The following is a 15129-nucleotide window of genomic DNA, read 5'->3' as shown; positions in this document are numbered from 1 at the left end:
TATGCTTCTTCCCTTACCTTTTCCTCGCTGCAGGATACTGCTGAAAACAGACAAATCCAAACTTCACCCATCACGAAGGGCTGCATTAGTAAACCTTCAAAGACCGGGTCCCTATTATAGGGGTTCTACTTCTTTGGACCTGTATAGCACCCCTCAGGATCAACTTTAGGTAATGTAGCATGACCAAAAATAATCCTGGGGTCCAGCCCTCAAAAGAGAGGCTTACAGGCAAAACCTTGTTCTTCTATGCGAGGCCAGGAAAATTCTTGTATACACTGCGTTAGATGCTTTTGTTGTCTTTATTATCTACTTTAATTATTTTGGAGTTGGATGGGCTGTTTTTCCCTCCTCTCCAAAATGTCACCATATTTTTGGTGGCCAAACATTTTTATTTTATTTTGTTGTTCTTCCCTCTTACCCACTTTTAACATTCCCCACCCTAGCCATGTAATCTTGTGTTCCCTGCATTGTCTTCCGCTATAGATTTGATGGTGTTATACTCACAACATGTTTGCAGAACCCTTTTGAAATCCTATAGGACTGTTTTTGTCTTTATAATTTGAATATCTGCATCTTGGTCCAAAAGTCTTCGAGTATTGTTTTAAGGCATGTTAAAACTGAGGGCATGATTTTGTGGCCAAGTAGGGTGTTTTTTTGGGGTATAGTTTAAAATTTGGCAGTAGTAGTAAAAAAAATAATAAATAATAAATATATATATATATATATATATATATATATACACATACACACACACTTTATTACGCATCTGAATTTTCTCTTTCTGGGTATCTTCTCTTGCTCATTCAGCTAGGTGCTATATCACATTAACATTACCGACATTAAAATCACATGTACACAAGTATTCACAACCTTTGCTCAATACTTTGTTGAAGCACCATTGGCACCAATTACAGCCTCAAGTTTTTTTTGGAGTATGCTGCTAAAAGCTTGGCACACCTAAATTTGGGCAGTTTCTTCCATTCTTATTTGCAGGACCTCCTAAGCTCCATCAGGTTGGATGGGGATCGTCGGTGCACAGCCATTTTCAGATCTGTCCAGATGTTCAATCGAGTTCAAGTCTGAGTTTTGGCTGGGCTACTCAAGGACATTCACAGAGTCACATAGCCATTCCTTTGTTATCTTGGCTGTGTGCTTAGAGTCATTGTCTTGTTGGAAGATGAACCTTCGCCCTGGTCTGAGGTCGAGAGCTCTCTGGAGCAGGTTTTCATCAGGAATGTATCTGTACATTGATGCATTAATCTTTCCCTCAATCCTGACTAGTCCCCCCCAGTTCCTGCAGGTGAAAAACATCCCCACAGCATGATGCTGCTACCACCATGCTTCACTGTAGGGATTGGTATTGGGCAGGTGATGAGCGGTGCCTGGTTTCCTCCAGATCAGGTGCTTGCCATTCAGGCCAAAGAGTTCAATCTTTGTTTCATCAGACCAGAGAATTTTGTTTCTCATGACCTGAGGGTCCTTCAGGTGGGAGGAGGGGGAGAGTGCTCCAAGTGAGCTGTTATGTGCATTTTACTGAGGAGTGGCTTCCGTATGGCCACTCTAGCATACAGACCATCGGATTCTTGGCCAACTCCCTAATTAATGCCCTTCTCCCCCAATCGCTCAGTTTGGCCGGGTGGCCTGCTTTAGGAAGAGTCCTGGTGGTTCCAAACTTCTTCCATTTACGAATGATGGAGGCCACTGTGCTCATTGGGACCTTCAATGCTGCAGACATTTTTCTGTACCCTTCTACATATTTGTGCCTTGATACAATCCTGTCTTTGAGGTCTACAGACAATTTCTTAGACTTGGTTTGTGGTCTGACATGCACTGTTAACTGTGGGACATAATACAGACATGTGTGTGCGCGCATTTCCAAATCATGCTTAATCAACTGAATTTACCACAGGTGGACTCCAATCAAGTTGTAGAAACACCTCAAGGATGATCAGCGCTAACAGGACACACCTGAGCTCAAATTTTGAGTGTCATGGCAAAGGCTGTGAATACTTCTGTACATGTGATTTTTTATTTATTTTTTGTCTTTTTATTTTTAATAAATATTCAAAGATTTCCAAACTTTTCGTGTTATCATGGGGTATGGTTTGCAGAATTTTGAAAATAAAAAAATAATATAGTTTATAGAATAAGGCTGCAACATTACAAAATGTAGAATAAGTGAAGCGCTGTGAATACTTTCAGGATGCACTGTAAACACTGACTGATGCAATATTTTGTTTTTCACGGATGTCTATTTACAGGAGGTCTCGCACCCCGGCTGATTTTTTTCGGGGGCCTGTTACGAGGCTCTCGGCGAGAGAATTCACTTTTCTGGTTCTTAATCTCTTTATGTGGCTTTTTCTCGTTCCTTTCATTTTTTTTCTCCCGCCCCTATTTTTCTAATGAGTGTGCTTCCCTTCTCCTTTCTCCATCCATTCTCTCCCATTCCCCCTTCCCTCTTCTGTTCTCCCTTTATGTATTTTCACATTTACCTTGGAAACTTCTCCTTTGCAATATCTTTGGCATTATGTACCCGATCATGTCTATTAGACTTTGTTCCCTTTAGGTTATACTGACCACCGTGGGATCTCTCCTAACCCTGGTATTTCTCACTTTATATCCCACAAGGTTGCATTACTATGGGCTTTTCTATATAGGCTGGGGAATTTAAAGATGTCTACCACTGTGCCCTCTCAGTTACGTTTAAACCTGCCCAGCCTGGCACTCATATTATGTATGCTCCAATTTGTTGAGCTGCCTTTGTAGTTCTGATGATGTCTATGGTTTGTAGAATACAACTTTTGACTAAATAAAGGAATTCTACAAAAAAAAAAAAAATGACACCCACTGACCAAGTGAGACGTTCTTGGAAATTTGACTGCAGTAAATGACAAAGACCCAAAAAGAAGGCAAATGGAGTGGATTTACAGATTTTAGCATAGTCTGCACTCCTTGCTGGACTGCATTAGCAGCACACTGATTGATTGGTTTCATTTGCTGCCTATGACTGTTCTTAAACTTAAACCTAACTTTTAATCTTAAGCCCCAGCATCCTAATCCTCAAGCAAAATGTGTACCAACATGTTTAAAACATGATGTATTAAAAGCTTTAGCACCCAAAATTAGACAAAACCACTGGCATCAAAAACCTTGACCAAAATCTGTGCTCCAATAGAGAATGCTCAGAATTGGTTCAGTATGCATTTAGAAAGCTCTACGAGGCAATATGGCTGAAGCTTGTCCACTTTGTGCTTAACCGGATCCTTTTCAAAATACTATTGCTTCTCAGGCCAACTACTACTTAGCATAAATAAGAAACTAAACAAAAAAAAAAAACAACAGCTGTCGAAGACTAAAGGGTATATTATTACCTGAACCAGACCCAGAGGAGTAGTCATCATCATCGATTGGGTATACTCCTGAAGACTCTTCAATTGAAGTGTTATCAATATATAAGTCTTTGTCTGATGTAGTAGCCACCCGCTGTAAAATATAAATTGAGAAACATAAGTTGGGTTTTTATATAAAAACGCAATAAAATATTTTTTATAATACAATTTACAAAATTATGCATTTGTTTTACATTCAGTTACCACATTTCTCAGTGCTTGCAGTGCACAAACCATGCACAAGCAGATTCCTCTGGAAGCCTCATTGGGCTACTAGCCATGGGGGAAATCCTTCACAGGCAGGTCTTACAGAGAATCAGCTGGGCAGTGAGAGATCAATGACCAGATTTCCAGGACCATGCAATCAAAGGTTTCTTTCCATTAGGAAAACAAAGTGATAGCTACATGATTGTTCCCATTTTCCACTAAGTAAGCATTCTCAATTGGTTGCAAGAGGTGCTTATAGATAAATACCCATAGAGGCTTAATGTTGCCAACACGGCTTACATTTCAAGTAGGGTTGCAACAAAACTACTTTAAGAGGACAAGTATCGATCCTTTTTTTTTTTTTTTTTTTAAAGTCTGTAGTTTTATTTTACAATTTTACCATTTTTATTATTTTACAATGCTTTCTTTTTTTTGGGGGGGGGGGGGGTGGGTGTCTGTTAGTTTTTTTTTTTTTTACAATTTACATATATATTACAATTCTCTTTTTATCAGCCCTGTTGGGGGGGGGGGGGGGTTGTGAGATATCAGGGGTCTAAATCCCTGACATCTCCCCTTTGAGACAGGGAAAGGGACTGAGGGCAGATTCCCCAGTCCCTTTCTCTGCAGCCTCAGCTGCACTGAAGATGAATGGACAGGAGACAGCGGCTCCTCTAAATTCATAAACTGAAGCATTGTAAACACAAATTTACAATGCTCAGTTATAAAATGGACAGAGTCAGCGTTCAATTAGAAAAGGAAGGAGCTGATAAACAACATTTACCGGCTCCTTCCTCACTCTCCATCCTGACAGATCTGGGACATGGGGGGGGGGGGGGGGGGGGACCAGAGGAGGACATCAGTGCGGCAGTAGCAAGCTTTACAAACACCAATCTCCCTGTATAGAGCATCTGTCAGCTGCTTTATTGAAAGCTATACAGGGAGATCGGTGCTTGTAACTCCCCCCCACCGATCATCTGTGAAGCTACCCAGGTATCGGATTAAGCATCAGAGCATTTGCACAAGTATTCGTGCAAATGCTCAGTATTGGGACAGATACTAGTATTGGTATAACCCTAATTTCAAGTATATAGACATATACACCAACCAGCCAAAACATTATGACCACTGACAGATAAAAACGAATAACAACATTGATTATCTCATGACAACGGCACTTGAAAGTGGGATATATTAGGGAGCAAATGAACATGTTGTCCCTAAAGTATTGAAAACATAAAAAATGGGCAAGCGTAAGGATTTAAGTGACTTTGAGAAGATTCAAATTGTAATGGCTAGATGACTGGCTCAGAGCAACTCCAAAACTGCAGCTCTTGTAGGATGATCAAAAAAGGGGTCCAAGGTAGGAAAACTGGCGACGGGGTCATGGGCGGCCAAAGCTCAGCGATGCAATGTGATGTGGGGAGCGTAGATTGGCCTGTGTAATCTGATCAAATAGAAGAGATACTGTACCTCAAAATTTCTGAAAAATCTAACGCTGGTTATAGAAAGGTGTCTACAATCATGGGCATCAGAACTGGACCACTGAGCAATGAAAGAAGGTGGCTTGATCTGATTCATTTGACAATGGTTTGAGGAACACAAAAAGCTTGAGGTGTTGACTTGGACTCCAAATTCTCTAGATCTTAATCCAATTGAGCATCTGTAAGATGTACTTGAAAAACAAGTCCAATCCATGGATGCCCCACCTCACAACTTACAGGACTTAAAGGATCTGCTTGATGCCAGATACAACAGCATACCTTCAGAGGTCCAGTGGAGTCCACGTCTCGATAAGTTATGGTGGGTGGTCATAATGGTATAGATGATTGGTGTAAGACCAATCACAGAAAGGACCTTTGACTGCAGGTTCTGAGCAAGCTTGAAATTACACGCCTAAATAAATAGTGGCAGGTAATTCCGTGTCAGTCCCAAAATTAGAAAACTGTAATTGTAAAGCTCTCATTCGGTCTTGAGGAGAGCTGTCCAATGAGATTAGAAGAGTACCATCACATGCATAAAGATTCTTGTTCATGCTAGTTATAGAATGAAGCACCAAGTCTGAATTCATCAACACCTGCTGCTTCAAAACACAAATCTGTAGCTCCAGTTAGGGAGGACATAAATTGAGCACAAATCTAGGACAAAAAGTATTATTCCAAATGAAGGTCGTTCACAGAATACATCCAACCCCCACCGTTTTAAACACTCTATGAAAATGGGTCACTTAAAACAGGTACACCTAAAACTGTAAAATTGGATGGAAACATGAAGGCGTCAATAGTTCGGCCCCAGGGATACAAGTCAGAACCATTCTTCTACAGGAATAGGTCTGGGAACTTGCTGAAGTTGAACAATACTTTATTCACCTTTCTGTGCACTTCTACAAGTGCCAATTGCCTTGGTATGGGCACAAATCAAAGAAATTAATCTATAACGGTCATGTCATGAGAACGTATAGAATATGGATTAAAAATAGACAAGCCCCAGCACCTATGCACATTTATAAAAAGCAAAACCTGTATAAAAAGTAGGATACATTTTATTTCGAGTCAGTCAAGCAGCCGCTTAATGTCTGGTCTGACTGCTACAACCAGCTATAAACAAAGGCTGTACTGTGCCACAGGGAATAAATTAAAGGGTGACTGCAGCCCAAACGCAGGCTACTCCTCTGTACCAGAGCTCATCAAGCCTGTAAACACTTGCACACTTCACAATGCTGTAATAAGACACTATTGTTCATCCCTTTTGACCTACTAATATATCCAATTAAAATCCATGGTTTATGTAACACAAGTGGATCCACAGACATTAATCCGGACAAAAAAATGATGACTTCCTTTAAAGGGATTGGGACAAGCTCAAGACACAAATTTGTGATTTTATCTTACAAAAAGTGTAAGTGTAATGCCAGGAGTAAATAGGAGGTATACAAGATTCCTTGTAGGAATAGTTTTGTATGAATTTCTGAACAGTATTTGCCGCTGTATACTGAATTAAATGATAAACTAAGAACAAACAGACTGCATGGAGTAGCCCTAGAACAAAAATGTGTTGCTTCTCCCCATAAATTGCAATGTCTTTCTGCAATGTTCCCTTTCCCTACCATCACAAGGCCAATGTCTACCATGTAAAACTGTAAACCATAGGAGCTCAACTCATAAAACATATCCGACCATTAAATCAGCCCTTATCCCTCTCCTTAAGGAGAAGTTTAGTGTTTTCTCACAAAACATTTAAAGAGGTTCTCTGCTCATGCTCTTCAGTTATTGGCAGACGCTGTTGGGCTGAACATCAACTGGCTTTGTATTTATGTAGGTCAACATCGGTGAGGTTTTCAAAGTGATGTTCCTGGTTTGGCCCTATCCCTAAAAATCTGGATTGCATTACATTAACCTTTAAAGTTGCCGAGCTCTAAAAAAATCCAAATGATTGATATTTCAGAAGCTAATCAAATATCTCCCCAATCTTATCAAAAATAAATAAATTATATATATAAAAAAAAAAAATATATATATATATATATATATATATATATATATATATATATATATATATAAAAAAAATATATATATATATATATATATATTTTAGGGCTGAAACAACTAATCGATTAATCGACAACTAATCGATTATGAAATTAATCAATCGATTACCATTTTCATAATCGATTAATCGGCCAGTAACATAATGGGGTTAAAAAAAACTAAATTGAGCCCTTTATAGTACAAAAAGAGCAAATAATCGCTACTGTAAATATTTCACAGTTCTACAGTAAAAAATTAACCCCTTAAAGTAGTGATTATCTGTTTTTTCTTTTACTATAAAGGGCTCATTTTAGTATTTTTAACCCCATTATGTTACTAAATGTCTTAGACCTGGTTCACATCTATGTGTTTATTGGTGCTTTTTGCAGAAACGCACTATAGTTCATTTACATGGTTTCCTATGGGATACGTTCACATGTGTGCTTTTTTTCAGGCGTTGCATATTTGGAAAGGGTCAGGGACTTTAAAACGCAAAACAGTGCTTCTTTGGTTCAATATACTTCAATGGAGAAGCTACAGAAAAGCATGTAATGGAAGCAATTTGTGTTTTTTAATCTGCCCAAAAAAAAAAATCAAAAACGCAAATTGCAGTAAAATCACGTGCACAGAAATCAAAAACGCACAGCAAAAAGCACTGCAGAAACAGATCACACGCAAACTGCATAGCTGTGTACCGAGCCTTATGCTGGCCACACGGATCAATTTTACGATGAGAATATTCAGACGAAAAATCTTTGTACATTCGCTGAATGAAAGAATTTTGATGGAAATTTTCACTTGGTTTTAACATTCTGTTTTTAAAATGAATGTCATTTCTGAATGAAAACCACATACACTGTCTGAAAATTCCTTTGACCTAGAAGTTTTCTATTTCCAAATTTTCCCATCACTGTAGTTGAAAATGAACGTCAATTTGACCCACTTTTTTTTTTAAGGTTGTTAACCGATTAATCGAAACAATAAATCGGCCAACTAATCGATTATGAAAATAATCGTTAGTTGCAGCCCTAATATATATATATATTATATATATATATATATATATATATATATATATATATATATATATATATAAAATAAATATAAATATAATGGCCATAATTGGGCTTTAACCAGGTTTGTTTGGACTTAAGTAGTTTCAAGTAAACCTATGAATACAATAAGCTTTTAAATGTAAGACTTTAACAAGCACATATTTTCCTAGGCTTTCACAAGTTCCAATCCTTCACAGAGCAGCTGGCCATCTCAAATGCTACATACTTCTCCATTGACCTATTGCGATAGGCTCTTAAAATGTCTGATGCCCCCCAGAAATTAGGGGTTTAGGGTCCCTTCAAGAGAAGTGCTTTAAACCATACGAAGTCCACATGTATTAAAGTGGTCCTTCACTCCCAAAAAGCACTTTGCAACCCTCCACCCTCTGCAAGCTTAAAAGCTAGATTGCAGCAGGACATAACCCAGCTAAGAGGCGGTAAAAACCTGAATTAACCCCAACGGAGATGTTCCTCTTGAGTCTGTGGTCACTTTAGGTTGCACTCACACATGAGCAGAGTGATTTTGAAGCTTCTGCATAAGGAGCAGGGTGACTCATTGCACAAGTATGAACAAAGGCCATTAGAATTGGTTTCGGCATAGTCAGGCATAGGGAAACTAGCAGAAAATTACTCTGTAAATGGGGGCTTGGGGTTTTGTCTATATTGGCATTAGGCTGGAAAACAAGGTTTCTTCATTTCATTTGCTTTAAAAATGCAATGTTGAAACGCAGCAAAATTGGAAATATTGTGGTTTCCATACTGCAACATGTCCCAAAATGACTTAACTGCCAGCAGACATGGAGGCTGGACACCATGTACTGTTATGTACTTTACCTTGCAAATAGTGACTTCATTTTCTGAAGTGAACCTTGCTCTTTGAACCCTTCCGATTTGTAAATAGCACTGATTGGTAGCCTCAATAGTGAGGAGTGAACTGTGGCTGCCCCAACTTGAGCTGTTTGAAATGTGCATACAAACACACCCCGATTACCAGTGCCTCCAGTCTGCAAGGTATGTGGTAAAAAGTTTATGAATAAACCTCAAACGATAATAGCAAGACTCATCATCAGGTCCCACTAGCTAAGCTTAATAGGGCTCCATCAAACGAAAAAAATTTAATGCAACCTTAACTTTCCAGAAAACATATCTCCACTGCTCAAATTTTTTAAATTCGAATATTCAGATGTCCCCATTGGAAGATTTCCCCTCCATTACTGTTCTGATGTCAACCCAAAATTTGGGTTTTACTTTCATATTCGATGATGACCGTAAACAGGACAAATAAAAAGACCGAATCTTCCTAATGGGGGCTCAGCAGCAATAAAAACTGACAGGTGTTCTAATCCCTCTTCACACTAAATGAAACTTTAAAATAAAAAAAAAAAGGTTTTGGACTTTAATCATATTGCAGCCCTCTATAAATTAAAATGAACTGACAGCAAATGAATAGGCCTTAAGACGCAAAATCTTTTACACAAACTTTGTGGACCGCTCACTAAATCTCACTATGTTCCAGTTTCCAAAAAATAGCATTTTACAGCAGCATGCCAACTGCTAAGCTGCTTTAGTCAAATTTCTAAGATAGCCTAAATGAAGAGATTAAATATTAATGTGCAAAATTACATGTCAATGTTAATACACTTCTTGCTTAACTGTAAAATGTAAGTGTGGGAGTAGATCCCGTGAATTCTCAATAGCCTTGCTAGTTACACAGCTGGACATGGAGGTTAATGGACTGTAACCTTTGAAATAAAAGATCTATACTTTATTCAGCCTTTTCCAATGTTTAGAAAAAAAAATAAAAAATCTGAGTGCATCTCAAAAGTATAAGTAAAAAGTATACAATTGGAAATACACAAATCACCAATATAATAAATTATTGGCTTTTAGAGTATTACGTTTTTTCATCTGAAGTGTTTTATCAGATGCAAACACTGTTATTGGGGCATTCTCAGAACAGTGGATGGGGATTAGCTACAGGCGTAGACCTAACCCAGAAATGAGTGCAGGTAAAGTGTCATCAAACCCAGACTATGAAAAACGCTCATTACATGCTATAGAACAGTGTCCATACTCACAAAGCCACTAAAGCATTTGCTTTGTGTAGAGCAGGGATCTGCAATTAGTGGACCTCCAGCTGTTGCAAAACTACAAGTCCCATCATGCCTCTGCCTCTGGGTGTCATGGTTGTGGCTGACAGTCTTGCTATGCATCATGGGATTTGTAGTTCTGCAACAGCTGGAGGTCTGCTAATTGCATCTCTCTGGTGTAGAGGGATCCTGCCTCTGGTTGTCCCTCCCATCTTCTCTGTGTCTCCACCGCAGCCTTAAAGTGGATGTAAACCCGAAAAAAAGTTTATTTTTTTGATGTCATAATGTAGAGTATACAATTTCCTATCATTTGAGCCCAGTCTTGCCTCAGTTAATCCAGCTCTGAGCAATCCTCTTATTGTTCAGTGACATAAATCTTGACAAACAGAGACAAACTTTGTCAAATCCTCCCCCTTGCTGTGAGTGACAGGTGATTTACATATCTCGTGCACTAGCCTAAGAGACATGCATTCGTTTTTAATTCCCTCCCACTCCTTTTTTCTGCTGCTCTACATGGATTGGCTGTTCCACACCTCAGCATGATTTGGCATGCTGACGTCATGTGGGGACTGTTCTGGGTTTTGACTGGATGTTAGTGATCATAGCAGAAGTTCAGTGTAAGAAATGCACAGGAGAAAATGCATGTTGATAAGGGGAGTGTAGAGGTGGGCGGGGAATCTACTGACATCACAACTCCACCCACTGAGCCCTGGAAAACAGACCCACCCACAAAATCTGCAGTTTTTCAGGTCTCATAGCAGACAGAGGGGAGACATTTGACAGATAAGTATACATGCAGGAGACATGTATATTCTTCTAGATAACCAATATTGCAGTAGTTTAAAAAGGATGAGAGAGTTTACATCCACTTTAAATTGTGTAGATCAGCTGATGTCCTCTATGGAGCATGCTCGGTTTCAGTGCCCTTCTAAAGCTCTGCATTTGCTCCTTTTTATTATTTGTGCAGCCCACATGACATTCTGATGGCCATTCAGTGTTGCTGTGTGTGCGGCTTGCACAAGCGACTTACCGCTACTACACATGCGCCTCAGTGTGTATGGCATGGGGAGAGTATGAATGACACGCCTACCTGTAGTTAGGCAACGTGACTACACAGTATCCCAGGACTGAACAGCCCACAGCTTGGTATAGCCAGCAGACTTGTTTTTTAAACAAATACATTTTTAACTTTAAAAAGCGACCAGCATCTTTCTCCATAGGTTTATTGCCTACTGTAGTTCTCGCTGCTATTTTTTTTTACCAATTGCATCTTTGCTCTTGGCAGTTATGTCATTGTTAAACTGCGAGGCATGTTTATGGCGTTAGGGGGGTGGGGGGTGGGGTTAGGCCACAAATGTTTGCACTGTCATTGTTGGATAGTTTATTAAATACTTGGTGGTCTGTGTTGCACTTTATCACTTGCCTGATGAAGGGGCCCTGTGCGGCTCTGAAACACTGCATATGTATACCGTCTGACCATGTGACTAAAGATTTGGACCCTTTTGAGGAATCCTTGGTGTGCTGATGACATTTCTACACACATGACTATAGAGTCACACATACAGAGTGGCATGACACTTTACGCTCCCATTGCTCCTCCATGTTCTCCTATTGCTAAACAATATGGGTGCAGGATATACAGTGCTGTGAACAAGTATATGCCCTCTTCCTGATTTAAAAAAATTTTTTTTTTGCATATTTCTTACACTTGTCTCATAAAACAAAATTTTAATATTACACAAGATAACCTGAGTAATTCTAAGATGCAGTTTTTAAATAATTATTTAATTTATTAAAAGGAAAAAAAATCTGTTAAAATCTGCCTGGCCCAATGTGAAAAAGTAATTGCCCCCTCCCATGCTGAATCCTAAATTAACTGTGATTAACCACAATTTTTTGGAAAGCAGAATTAAATTTATTTTGCCACACCCAGGCCCGATTACTGCCAGACTTGTTGAATCAAGAAATCATATAAAGAGAAGCTGTCTGACAAGTGAAGCATGCTAACAGATCACAAAAATCCACACACCATGCCACAATCTAAAAAAACAAAAAAACAAAAACTCAAGAACAGATTAGAAACAAAGTAATGTACATGTATCGGTCTAGGAAGGGTTTCAAAGCCATTTCTAAGGCTTTGGAACTCCAGCGAACCACGGGGGGAACCATTATCCCCAAATGGAGATAACTTGTAACAGTGGTGAACCTGCCCAGGAGTGGCCGGCCTACAAAAACTACTTCAAGAGCATGACGAGGACTCATCCAGGAGGTCATAAAAGAACCCAGAACATCTAAAAGAACTGCAGGCCTCACTTGCTTCAGGTAAGATCAGTGTTCATAGTTCAATAATAAGAAAGACTGGCCATAAATGGCATCCATTGGAAAGTTCCAAGGCCAAAGCCACTGCTGACCAAAAAGAACACAAAGGCTCATCTCACATTTACCAAAAAACATTTAGATTATCCCCAAGACTTTTAGGCAAATATTCTGTGGAATGACGAGACAAAAGTTTAACTTTTTGGAAGGTGTACATCCAGTTACATCAGGCATAAAACAAATACAGCATTTCATAGCAAGAACATCATACCAACAGTCAACAGTGGTGGTAGCGTGATGGTCTAGGGCTGCTTTGCAGTTTCAGGACCTGGACAACTTCCCATAATTGATGGAACCATGAATTCCGAGCTCTACCAGAAAATCCTAAAGGAGAATGTCTGGCCATCAGTTTGAGACCTCAAGTTCAAATGCCCTTGGGTTATGCAGCAGGACAATGATCCAAAGCACAACAGCAAGCCCCCCTCCAAATGGTTCAAACAAAGCAAGCAGTTTTAGGTTTTGGCGTGGCCTAGTCAAAGCCCAGACTTAAATCCAATTATGATGCCGTATCATGAACTTGCATAGGCCATTCATGCTGGAAAACCCTCCAATATTGCTGAAGTAAAACAATTCTGCCAAGAGGGGGCCAAAATTGCTCCAGAGCAATGTGAAAGACTCATTACCAGTTATCGCAAACGCTTGATTGCAGTTGTTGCCGCCAAGGGTGGCACAACCAGTTATTAGGTTTACTTTTTCACACAAAGCCAGGCAGGTTTGGACAGCTTTTTTGCCTCAATTAATGAAATTATTTAAAAACTGCATTTTGTAGTTACTCAGGTTATCTTTTTGTGTAAATTATATATATATATATATATATATATATATATATATATATATATATATATATATATATATATATATATATATATATATATATATATATATATATATATATATATATATTTTTTTTTTTTTTTTTGGATGATGATCTGAGTCACAAGTGTGACAAATATGAAAAAAAAAATAAAAATTAGAAAGTTAGGGAAATACTTTTTCACAGCATTGTAGTATGCCAATACCTGTCTGGACATGGAATATGGAAAGTTTTTATAAATATTTTTTTTCTTTGTGGGTTCTTTATGCAACTAAATTAACCACCCAAACAGCCCTAATCAGTCAACATTGGGTATTGCTAGTGGAACTTACTGAATATAAAAAAAAAAAACTTAGTTGAATAAAAAAAATAAAAAAAAAAAATAAATAAAAAAAATAAAAAAACTGACCCATCTATGGCCAGCTTAAGGGTCTAGGATGACTTGTCAGATGTCTTAGCTGCCTGACAAGTCACGTCCCGTTCTGTACAATGGAACTGTTCTAATCAGAGCGACACAAGAAAAAGGTTCCTGTACGACTTTGGGGGCGACTTGCATGGACTTCTATAGAGAAGACGTTTTGCAAGTCGCCGCAGCGGTCGTGAGGCAGTCGAGCTGCAAGTCGTGCTGTCTCAAGACCAGCTGCACTCTGTATCGCAACATTTATCTTGTAATTGTAAAGACATTTAAGTAGGGATTGTACACATTTACAGGTAATCTAATTATACAAAAATCTAGCAAACACTGACATGCAATACACCAATCTAAGCTTTATGACTATTATCTCTGACAAATGGTATGCATTAGACCATACACGTTTCACATGGTTTAAATTAAATTTTCCTGTGGTACAGTGATGTACAGCTTTATGTAACCCTGTAATCTTGCAGAAGACCAATGATTTATCGCTTACAGGGTTTCTAGAACACAATGATTAACACCCAAATTATTCAATTACAGCAGTGTAGATATTTCACAACAGAGCTTTGAGGATTTAGCTGTGCACACAGGCAGATAGAATATGGTTTGCTTAGAACTGGAGGACATCGAGAGCAACAGAAAGCCAATGTTAGTGATGGAGTCCAATAACATTTATTTGTTAAGGTCCCTGTACACGGCTTGTACTCATGTCCCAGATGCATTATTGACTGGCTGTGGACAGATGTTGAACAGATTAGATGCAGTAAACACTTTACTATGAATAGTGTAGATATGGAATCTATTATCTGGAATGCTTGGGGCTTCAGATTTTTCATAGCTTGCTACGTTGTTTAATAAATTATGCTGAAAAATTATTTTATCACTTCATGTTCCAGTTATTATGAAATGGCCATTAAAACACAGAGCATTAGATATGGATTCCATTGACCATTGGGTAGTGAACCATTTTAATTGCTGGTATTTTTGACACAACTGAACCTTTTGTGCCGATAGTCTATTAGTATTGGGCTCCTGCCATAGAGGGATAACATTTCTATACGTCATGAACCAGCCGAAATTGGAACCATCTAGGAGCAGGTTGATTGTACCCAAGTCGATTCATCCATTGACTTGGGTAGAACCAGCATGGTAGAACCAGCATAGCCACTAGCAATAATAACTGCCAGGCAGGGACAGCTCCTGTGTCACCCTATGACTGGCTTAAGAATAAAGCTGGGGTTAGAGAGGATTGTTTC

At 38.8% G+C, this 15129-nt stretch overlaps 1 protein-coding gene across 1 annotated transcript in view; it reads right to left on the bottom strand.

The window, feature by feature from the left end:
• Positions 1 to 15129, bottom strand: part of SDC2 (syndecan 2) — a 176072-nt gene that overhangs the window by 25858 nt on the left and 135085 nt on the right. The window contains exon 2 of the mRNA XM_077493072.1: positions 3372 to 3483. Coding sequence (XP_077349198.1) covers positions 3372 to 3483 — 112 coding nt within the window. The remainder of the gene's footprint in view (positions 1 to 3371; positions 3484 to 15129) is intronic.

The sequence above is a fragment of the Lithobates pipiens genome, unplaced genomic scaffold (genome assembly GCF_037356315.1).
Source record: "Lithobates pipiens isolate NorthernLeopardFrog02 unplaced genomic scaffold, aLitPip1_a1.2 Scaffold_19, whole genome shotgun sequence".
NCBI lineage: Eukaryota > Metazoa > Chordata > Amphibia > Anura > Ranidae > Lithobates > Lithobates pipiens.
The sequence above is the reverse complement of the archived record's forward strand: the minus strand, read 5'-3'. Positions and strand labels throughout refer to the sequence as shown.